Source organism: Stegastes partitus, unplaced genomic scaffold, assembly GCF_000690725.1.
Source record: "Stegastes partitus isolate 25-593 unplaced genomic scaffold, Stegastes_partitus-1.0.2 Scaffold647, whole genome shotgun sequence".
NCBI lineage: Eukaryota > Metazoa > Chordata > Actinopteri > Pomacentridae > Stegastes > Stegastes partitus.
Genome location: NW_007578378.1, coordinates 200072 through 209976, shown reverse-complemented (window position 1 = coordinate 209976; position 9905 = coordinate 200072). Strand labels below are relative to the sequence as shown.

General features: G+C 40.5%; 1 protein-coding gene across 1 annotated transcript; it reads right to left on the bottom strand.

The window, feature by feature from the left end:
* Window positions 1–360: 360 nt before the first annotated feature.
* Window positions 361–8622, bottom strand: pafah1b2 (platelet-activating factor acetylhydrolase 1b, catalytic subunit 2). The gene is made up of 6 exons (XM_008289950.1): window positions 8407–8622; window positions 7933–8014; window positions 6424–6513; window positions 4851–4967; window positions 4252–4374; window positions 361–2794 (listed from the first exon to the last, which is right to left on the bottom strand). Exons 2-6 carry the CDS (start codon window positions 8011–8013, stop codon window positions 2516–2518), a joined length of 690 nt encoding a protein of 229 aa, XP_008288172.1. The 5' UTR covers window position 8014; window positions 8407–8622; the 3' UTR covers window positions 361–2515.
* Between the last annotated feature and the right edge of the window lie 1283 nt (window positions 8623–9905).

Below are 9905 nucleotides of genomic sequence, written 5' to 3'. Positions count from 1 at the left end.
ATTAACAGGGTATTTTACAACTCGTCCTGCCATCACATCCACTCCAGCACGTCCTAATTGTTTAATGAGGATGTCTTTACACGAGACTACGCTGCCGCCGAGCGCTGTTGAATTATTACAGCATTAGAGAGATACACTCGGTGAGAGCAAATTAATTAAGCAATAAGGAAGTCTCTGGCTAAAAGAGAGGAGGCGAGGAAGGAGCGTCTTTGTCACGTTTACTTCTGGTGCAATGGTGCCCTCTACTGGTGAGTGTGTCGCGTTTACACACAGCGCTGCCAGGTCCTGCAGATCTCCATTTATTTATGACTCATATGACAACTAATCATCTCCTAATGACTACAAATAGAAAACGCATGATTAGTTCATGTTTTGTTTTTTTATTTGGAATGCTTTACCTCAATAACATGACAACGAGCCAAAACAGTGCAAATACTGTATCACAGCAAACACAGACTCCCACAACGTGACCCCCTCCTCCTCAGTCTTCACACGTCCTATGTACACCCGGGGTCACTTCTAGACACTCACACGTCCAACTTCCACTGTCCAGTACCAGACATACTGTACACAACCGTCCTCATCAACACGTAAGGCACACACACATACACTATTTATATTTAACACATCACGCAAATGTGCAGAGCTTAAGACAGCAGTAATGTTGGATAACTCGATGCTCGACAAGAGACTCTCTGCCACGGTTTGAACAGAACTGAGCCATGTACAAACAGCCACAGTTATAAGCTCACAGACGAATGTTTTTTAGCTTTTTTGTTTTTTTTTTTCTCTTTACATGACCTGTGATTGCTTTCTAGCATTTTAGCGTGATAATATTCAGTATAGCTGTGTTCAGTATAGCTTAACCATGTGGCTACGCTTTATTCCTAGAAAATACTCAGTAACCATACCATGTAGAGAAGTGAGGAGTTCAGGGTGGCAGGGCTGGGTGAGAGTCGACTACGAATACGACAGGGTCAGAAATTAAAGAGGAGGTGAGGAGTCAAATGAAGAAGTGCTTCTAAGAGAAAATACAGTATATCCATGGATTAAGGAGGTAGAGGGAGAGAGAGCCTGTACCAGTCAACGTTTGAGAGTCCGACCGTGAACGTTTGGATACTGAAAGAAAACTGTGGCACATCGATCTGTAGTTGTAACTCTGTGTAAGTTACGATTGTGAGGAGAAAGCAGGACTGCAGCTATTTTTGTTTGTTCAAATTTACTTTGCTGTTAAAAAAAAAAGAAGAAGAAGAAGAAGCGCACCGTTGCTTCGGAACAAGTATTTCTATTCAAACCCATCCTTCAACCCAGATAACTAGCTCAGAATGACATGTAGTTTTTTTCTTTTTACTTTTAAAATAAGTGTCACTGGATTGTTTTGGACCCAAATTGTATAACTCTACAAATTCAATGTAAACACATTTGCTGGATGGGATAGAAGCTTTGCACCAAGGCAGCGCATCTGGAAGACCTACAGCTTATTGGACGATTAGATTCAGCAGCGATAACGTCACTAACGAATATGCACGGATACATGATATTGATTGACTGTGTGTATTTAAATACGGAAGCCTTTGCACTACGAAGCTGTGGCTCGCCTTATAAGATGCATGCAGCGAACAGCGACATCAGGGTTGAGCTGACACAGGATTTACACTGTGATTTACCTTCTGTGTGTGTGTGTGTGTGTGGTGTGTGAACAGGTCAAATATGCAAGGCTGTATTGATTATTGATTAAAGGATAGTTACACACAAGTTCAAAGTGAACATTTAATAGGATAGGTGCTCCTTTTCTTTTGGCCAATTATATGAAATAGTCCACAAAGGCAAAATTAGTGAACTATTATTCAAAGTTTGTGTCTATTATTTAATATGCTGTTTGCAGGATCATTTCTAACACTGCTATATGTTGCGTACATTTCAGCAGTCTGCCCTCTGCAGCAGTCCACCCTAACGTTTTTGATTTGTGGCTCACTGAAAAGACATCACAGTAAACGTGACTCATATTTTTCTTCCTTGTACAATTAGTGATTCGTCGAAGAGGTGACAACATTCTCTAATGTTGGATTCTGTTCTACCAAGTACAGCCAACTGTTTAGTGGAGATCAAAACATGGAGGAAGATATTCAACGGCGTTAGAGGGAAACACTCATTTTATCCACAGGCCAAGATTAATCTGTGTGTGTGTGTGCCACTGCAGTCCCACATGGTTCCGTTACACCTGTCTATGATTCAGAGGAGTCTGACCTTGGTGAATCCTTCTTGCAATAGAGCTTACTACGGCAATCACAGTGTCTATGTTTGTAGTGAGGTCTCTCTCCCTCTGCAGCACCTCTCCACACCCAACCCTCCACTCATGAATGTGATCCCACACCCCAAGTGGGCTCCCTCACATCAGGGTACCTCGTCCCCCTAAAGAGTGAGCCCTTCCTCCTCCGGGTAACCAGGGGCATGTCTCCCCCACGGCAGCGGGTGAGACATGCCTCTGGATGAATGCGCCTCTTGGCCACGGCCCTCAAACCAACGACGCCCGTCTCTCCTCCGGCGTCTCCTCCAGTATCTGAAGCAGCAGGTCGCTGAGGGGCTTGGCCATGGTGCGGTAGCCTGTCGACGTCAGGTGGAGGAAGTCAAACATGTCCTGCGCGCTAATGGTTCCGTCGGAGTGGACGAACTCCCCGCTCACATCCAGCAACTGAGCCTGGCCCAACCGTGGCAGCCAGGAGCGCAGTAAGCCGTTAACAGCAGCGTTTTTCTCCCTCAGCGGGTTGGGTCGCTCCCCTCGAGGCAACAAACCCTGAGAACGGCAAAACATTTCCCACTCATTTATGGAGATTAATATGATTGAGGGACAAGATGTTACACATCAAAACATGCTTGTCACATAAAGGTTGTCCTAAAACCTATTACAATCTTTAAAAATTCTTACTGGAATCCAGACACACCTGCACCGAGTCATTTCACCATGTCGGAGGTATTAAGAGACGGCCGTAAAGCCACTTATTCAGACACGCACAAGAAGTTGCACTACAATCTACTTTCTTAATTGTTAAGACAAACCAGCAGCTTGTTCATTTGATAGATGTGAGTAAAACATTTTACAGGACTTCAAGCAAAAAACTCAACAAAATCTGTGCCTGAATTGTGTTTCACAAGGTCAAGGGTTCACGAAATGAAGAAATAACTGAAAGTAAACATGCTTATTATCACAACTGATACAAACAAACAAACAAACGTAAAAACGCACACAACGAGAAGACATTAGAGATGCTTTCTTGGTTTTAAATACTCGAGTGAGCTGCAGGCTGCAGAGCAGATGGATAACAGCTGTAGCACAGATCACAACCAGTTTCAGAAAGAGAAAAACTCAAATCTAATAGTTTCTAAATGAGGCAAAATGGTGGAAAAATGCATCACTACGACCACTCATCCTTTGCTCAGCCGGGGTCTGTTTACTGTATCCAATCCAAGCACAACTTCCAAACCATAACATCCAATACACTTATCTTTAGATATTTTTTATCGCTTGTTCCTCTGTCGGTCTCTAAGCAGCATCGGCAGCATAACAGGCCCACTGTTTGATTGCGACGACGATATGAAAACAAAATGAATAGCCTATTCACTGTGGTGCTTCTTTAAAGTCACGCGGTCGTGAATTATTGAGCTGACACTTATTGCTGAGCCAGTGTAAACAAAGATGTTTACTGATAAAGCAGGTCTACTTTATTACTACAAAAGACAGAGTTCCTCAGAGCACAAGATACATGGATGGATATTTTTAATAGATACAGAATTATCTATTTCTTTCATCTAAAATCGCTCTGCCCCTGTAATTCAATCCCACTGCCTGAGAACTGTGAGCAATGTTTTCAATTCAACACACTTACAGCAAAAATAATTCAGTTTCCATTACCACATACTGATGTCATTATCTGTTATATGTTTAATGTTTACATCACTGCAGATTTTATTGTAGCATAAATTCATAAATCTTCACCTTTAGGCACCTGAAATCACGCTCATGTTCTATAATATTGATATAAATGTTGACGAATGACCAACATAAGCCGGGTCAGACAGCTGGTTGTTTCCGTGTTTGCTCTGCAATATTATCACATCAAGGGGCCTCTTACTTTAACAACCTTTCTTAAGTTACTTCTGTGTTTAACCAGCTCTTGAATGGAGGAATGCATAAGAAATTACGGTAATATGACAAAAACTACAACAAAAGACAAGAGATGTGACCAAACTTACCAGTACGACTATCTTTGCCTTTGGGAGGCGAGAGGTGAGAAGTTGTGCAATGGCAAGAATCCCTCCTGCAACCTGCTCTGCTGTGTTTTCATAATTGTTGGTTCCTACCCACAACACCACCACCTGGACAAGAGTACAGACACTTTGTTCACTTTCACTGAACACAGACTAATCAGCAGAACTGAGATCAAAGCACATCATATGCAGTTATAACTAGGCAATACATTGTTAGCGGTTTTGGGCAGACAAGCTTAATGGATTGCTGTCAAGGTTAGCGAGTGAGAAACACAAGCTGTCCAAAGCGTCTACATCATCTGCACTGTACTGTGATACAACAGCTACAGTTTAAAAAAACATTTCACAATAATATGGCTAATGGGGTCACAACAGGCCATCTGCTGCTGCCAAACTCCTGATAAGGTGGTCAGGGACAGCTACATGTGTTTCTTGCAAGGAAGACAAACAGTGTATATGATATGTCTCTCTGGGCCCAACGGTGCAACTGTGTGTGCAGATGGTGTTTTGTATAAAATATGTATGCAAGAGGTTGGTGTGTAGAAATGATTGCGTCCTAAACTGTCTGAGCAGGCTCGTCTCACCTTGGGACGGATGTTTTCCAGTTCTCCATTCTGCAGCCTCCACAGCACATTGCAGGTGGTGTCGCCCCCGATGCCAAAGTTGAGCGCATGAAGAGGAGAGAACAACTCCCTCCAGACCTGTGGACAAAAGCATGAATCTGCATTTTACACAAGCTTTCTCCAATGCATAGAAAAAGCATAAATACATTTTTTGGTTTTGATAGTCTACATTTCTGATGGTAGAGAGTCCTAGAGCTATCAAACTAGTCACTGATGCTGGTAATGAACAGGGGACTTTACACCTATATGTGTAACACTAGCAGTGACTTAGGTCTATACAAGAGATATGAACCTTAATCACAATTTAGGCTCTCCGCTATTAAATGACCACAATCAACAGTGTTTGATGTTTAAAATGCTCTTCACATAGAAAAGTCTGCTGAATATCTAATAGCAGTCAGCCACCAAGGAGTGATGAAGATGTTTTGGCTTCACTTTCTGTGCAAAAGGTTCTCTAATGTTGTTCCTGCAGTCTGATTAGAAGCATTATACTGCACAGAAAAAAAGGCAAAAAGAAGAATAAAATTACTAAAGTTACCTCACTGAAACACTGCCTTTGTCAAGCGCCACCTTGAATATCCACAACAGCAACGCTACACAACACATCACCTCATTGCATAGCTTGAATGTGGAAGCAGTGCTCTTGTGACTTAATTTTGTTGATAAAGTTTTGATCAATTTCCTAAGTTTTATTAAGAGGTGCAATTTCATATTTTGCTTGAAGGAGATGCACTGCGAATAAGGACCAGTCCTATTTTGATGCAATGTCTGTATGTTAGCAGGAATGTAGCACAACATAGGAGGGAGTGTAGTGCTCTGTTCAAATGTGAAAGGTCAACAAAAACCAATAACAATCATGATAAATAATCATGATGTCAATATTGATAATTATGCAGCTCTGTACTAAGGCAAGATAAACACATGCACAACCCAGTTCATTTGCACAGTGCATTCAGAGTGACATTAAACTTCGATACACCAATAAAAAATACCTCTGTGAACACACAATTCTTTCTTCATTCTATTACAACATACAATCTTGTTGGTCAGCAGGTTCGAGATGAGACGAGGCTATTCTTTAATATTTTACCAAGCCTAGGGCTAGTTTTCATGAGCTTTTTTTTTTTTTTTGTCACACTGATGACTTCATTGTGGGTTTAAATATACATGCATTGCTTGTGGCAAATGCATATAAAATTATACATTAGCATATACATATTTTCTTAAAATTCAAAGTCAGTGAAATGCAAAATTTCTGGTGCAGTGTCCTCATTCAAACTTTTTCTGCATTCTCAGAGACGACAACATGAGTGTCTGAAGAACACATGATTCAGACTGCATGTAGTGTCTGGGATGATGTCTTAGTGACCCATGATGGAGAGTTCTGTGAATGCACAATGTTTATATTAAACAAAGGAGTATAAAGATTTTACTCTAAGTAAAAAGCTTCTGGTGCACTATTTTAGAGGAAAGATGTTGCTGCAATGTGAGCAGCCAAACGTCAAAGCAGAGAAAGGTAAGGATCTCATCTTACCTCATACTGCTGCATTAGTTGAACCATAGAGTCTCCCACAAAAAGCACATCTGGTTCACCATCCTTGCACTCCTGTACAAATCTTGTGTGCTGTAAATTACAAAAAACAAAACAAAACACACACACAAGTAGGTGATGAAGTGGACAGTTGTGGCATTTTAACTGTGGCCTTTACAATTTATTCAAACAGTAGAACTGAATCAGTTCCATACTGGGCTTTTCCATCTGAGGTAACACCTTAGATGAGTTTTGTAAATCTAAAGCAGTGGGATAATTCTCATGAGCCATCCGAGTCAGACAAAATCCCGAAAGCTCATCACAGTCAAGACATGTCTGGTGCCCCATCTGATACAGAGCCTGGAGTAAAGCAGACCGTCTCAGTCCTAATAGCTTTGGAGGATTAACCTTGTACAGACCTACCAGGAGGCACAACTACACAAACTAGATAAAGTCCTGCACTGAAAAAATACAGACCTTCTTGCAAATAGCTACAATTTATGAGTGCATGGTTTCTCTAAAACAGATCAAAATCCATACCTAATATAATAATTACTGAGAATATCAAATGAAGGCACAAAAATCTCTAGGAAATAACAGGCTTCAGAGGATGACCAGAAAGAAAAAGAGTCATATAAATAGGTGAGGATGAACATATAACGTAATCTAAGCATAAAGTCACAGAAGCAGTCATTTTTATGTTAATAACTTGAGCATAGATACGTGCAATTACATGACACGAAGCTTCAATGCTGATGATGTACCAAATTTAAGTGACAAGACTCAAGTCACAGTCGAACACCATCCTCCTGTTTACCTAAAAAGCACTAAGAGCTTAATAAACAAACACTTGATGGTAAAAGGATGCAGATTTATGAATCAGCTCTGCCCAGGTACAGGCTCACTGCAGGGCTGCAACTAAGGACTATTTCCACTGTCAACTAATCTGCAGGTTGGCTTCTCTATTAATCAACCAATCTGTTGTTTGGATTATAAAAATGCCAGAAAATGATGAAGAATGTTAATCAGTGCTTCCAAAAATCCAAGATGACATCCTCAAATGTACTAATCTGACCTCAACCCAAAGTTATTCAGTTCACTGTCATCAAGGAGGGGAAAAGCAGAAAATATTCAATTTATGAAGCTGGAATCATAGGATTTAGATTTACTTGAAAAATAACATCAAAATGATTAATTGATTATCAGTGTTGATGTCGATGAATCACTGCAGCTGTAGCCCACAGTGCCATCCCAAGACCAATAATATAGTCCATCTGGGGTGAAGCACAGAGAGGGATATTTAAAAATCATGCATTACCCTGCTGTCAAGTTAAGTTTCGTTTTACAGAAAAAACACTTAATGCCATACAAATGCACTGACATGCCCAAGAATAGGACAAACCTTTTGAGAATCAAGATAGATCTTTCAGCTTGCACTCAAAAGGCGCATATTTTGTATTATTGAGATTAGAATAGAGGATAAAGGGTGAATGTTTACAACGTATAGTATACCTGTGACATCCACCGTCCATCTCCTTGAACATCCTCTACCGGCCGAGCCACTGCAGCTGGGTTCAGTTCATCTCCACTCATCCTGAAGGAGACACGGCCGCTTATTCACACAGAAACTACACAATCAGCGTTACAAGACATTATGGCTAAATGCGAAAAGAGGAAGAGTTGGTCGATGAAGAAAGCATCAGCACCAGCTAGCAGAGAGCATTGCTGTGATGCAGCGGCTTAAGGAGCAGACAGACTGGCCTAATACGGATGTAGGCCACTTTCGCTTTCAAGGCGGGTGTTTATAGATCACAGAGCAGATCGCATTAACTCCGCTAGGCTACTGTTTATCTGATGTTAGCTGCTAGCTAGCCAGCTAATGACTGAAGGCGGCATCTCTGATACTTTGATACACGTTTGACACGCCAGACGTCAATATCAGCGAAAAAAACGAAAAATTGCTTCACAGGCTACATTGGGAACTACCTGGCAGGGTGTCACTTCTTCTCGGCTCCCTCGGCTAACCGTTAACTCTTTTGCCCCGACTTCACTTCACCGCTGTTGGGGAGTCAGCGCGGGTGATGCTCGCTAGCAACCGTTAGCTGCCTGTAGCTCGGCGAGACAACAAAAGGTGTGTCAAGAAGGCAAACAGAGACAGTCTGAGGAGAAGAGCGCCGGGATGCTACCATTAGCCGCAACACCGTTGGAGTAAAGCTTGTCAGGCAGCCATTCCAACAAGCTTAAACTCTCGTAACGGCTGTAATTAAGCTTATCCTTGCGAAATGTTTGTCTCATAAACCTAAACGCTGCTACTTTTAATATTTTTTGAAGGTTGCTGTATCCGACACACAGCTTTTAAATGCGTTTTCCTGAGAGATAACCACAGGGCAGTCTATGGGAACAAACCATAAAACAGCTGGTCCCGCAATGAATCATGGGTAGCAAAACTTCACAATTTCACTCCAAAATCCTAAACAGCGAAACTATTCTTTATTATTTTAAATAATTTAATTGCATGTGAGATACCAGCTATACATCTGTTTTTAAGTATGGGAGTATATTGTAGTTTATTAAGTATTTTCGACATTATTGCTGTGTGACCTGATCTTTAACTTCCAGTCGTGACCAATCGCTGATCCCAGCCCGCTATGTCAGCTGATCGCAATGCATCATGGTCACGTTGGATGAAATGCTGCATTCCAGTACTGCAGGAAACAGAGGAGATGTGAGCTTCATATTTTTGTAGCTGGTCATATTTGGAAGAAAAATAAAGTATGCCTTGGGTGGAGAAAAGAGGCACGTTTCAATGTTATCTTGTGATTATATTGAACCTTTTTGTTAGGGTTAGAAGAAAACTGTTCACGTTAATTGAAAATGTTTAGTTTAAATGAAACAGATTAAATTAAGCATTATTGTGTAATTTAAACATTCTTTTCAGTTTAAGTTAATGACAAGATTGTACTTGAATGAAGCTAAAATAAATTAAACATGATTGTTTAATTTAAAAAATTACTTAAAATATTTATAAATGAGTAAAAATTAACTTGGTGTTTACTTCACATCAGAACTACAGGCAAAAGATGAACCCAGATCACCCTCAGACTCCACCCAGGATGCTGACTTCCTCACTCTGTCATAGAGAGCAGATTACTCCACACCACAGTGGCCACACCACATGGTATTTTTGTGTAATTACCATGACTATTTATTTATTTATATTTGTGTGTGTATGTGTTTTCTTTATTTTTTGTATTTGTTTTTTAATCCGGCTTTTTATTTCTACATTTTAGTCTGCTTTATCTGTTTCGTAGCAATTTACTTGTCTATTTTTGTCTTGCTATTCTGAATTTTTTGGCCTATTCTACCTCCAGTGTTCCCTCACTGCAAACGTATAAAATTTATTACATTTATTTTTGATAACATTTCCTCAATTTTTCAGTCCCTGATTTTATTGAGTACTTCATATATGACAGAATGATTTATAA

Excerpts from the sequence above, each read along its gene's own strand:
- pafah1b2 (XM_008289950.1), bottom strand. The coding sequence starts at position 8,013 with ATGAGTGGAGATGAACTGAACCCAGCTGCAGTGGCTCGGCCGGTAGAG. Across the intron at positions 6,514-7,932 it reads ATGGACGGTGGATGTCACAG|CACACAAGATTTGTACAGGA; the intron begins GTATACTATACG and ends TGTAATTTACAG. Across the intron at positions 2,795-4,251 it reads AGGCAAAGATAGTCGTACTG|GGTTTGTTGCCTCGAGGGGA; the intron begins GTAAGTTTGGTC and ends TGCCGTTCTCAG.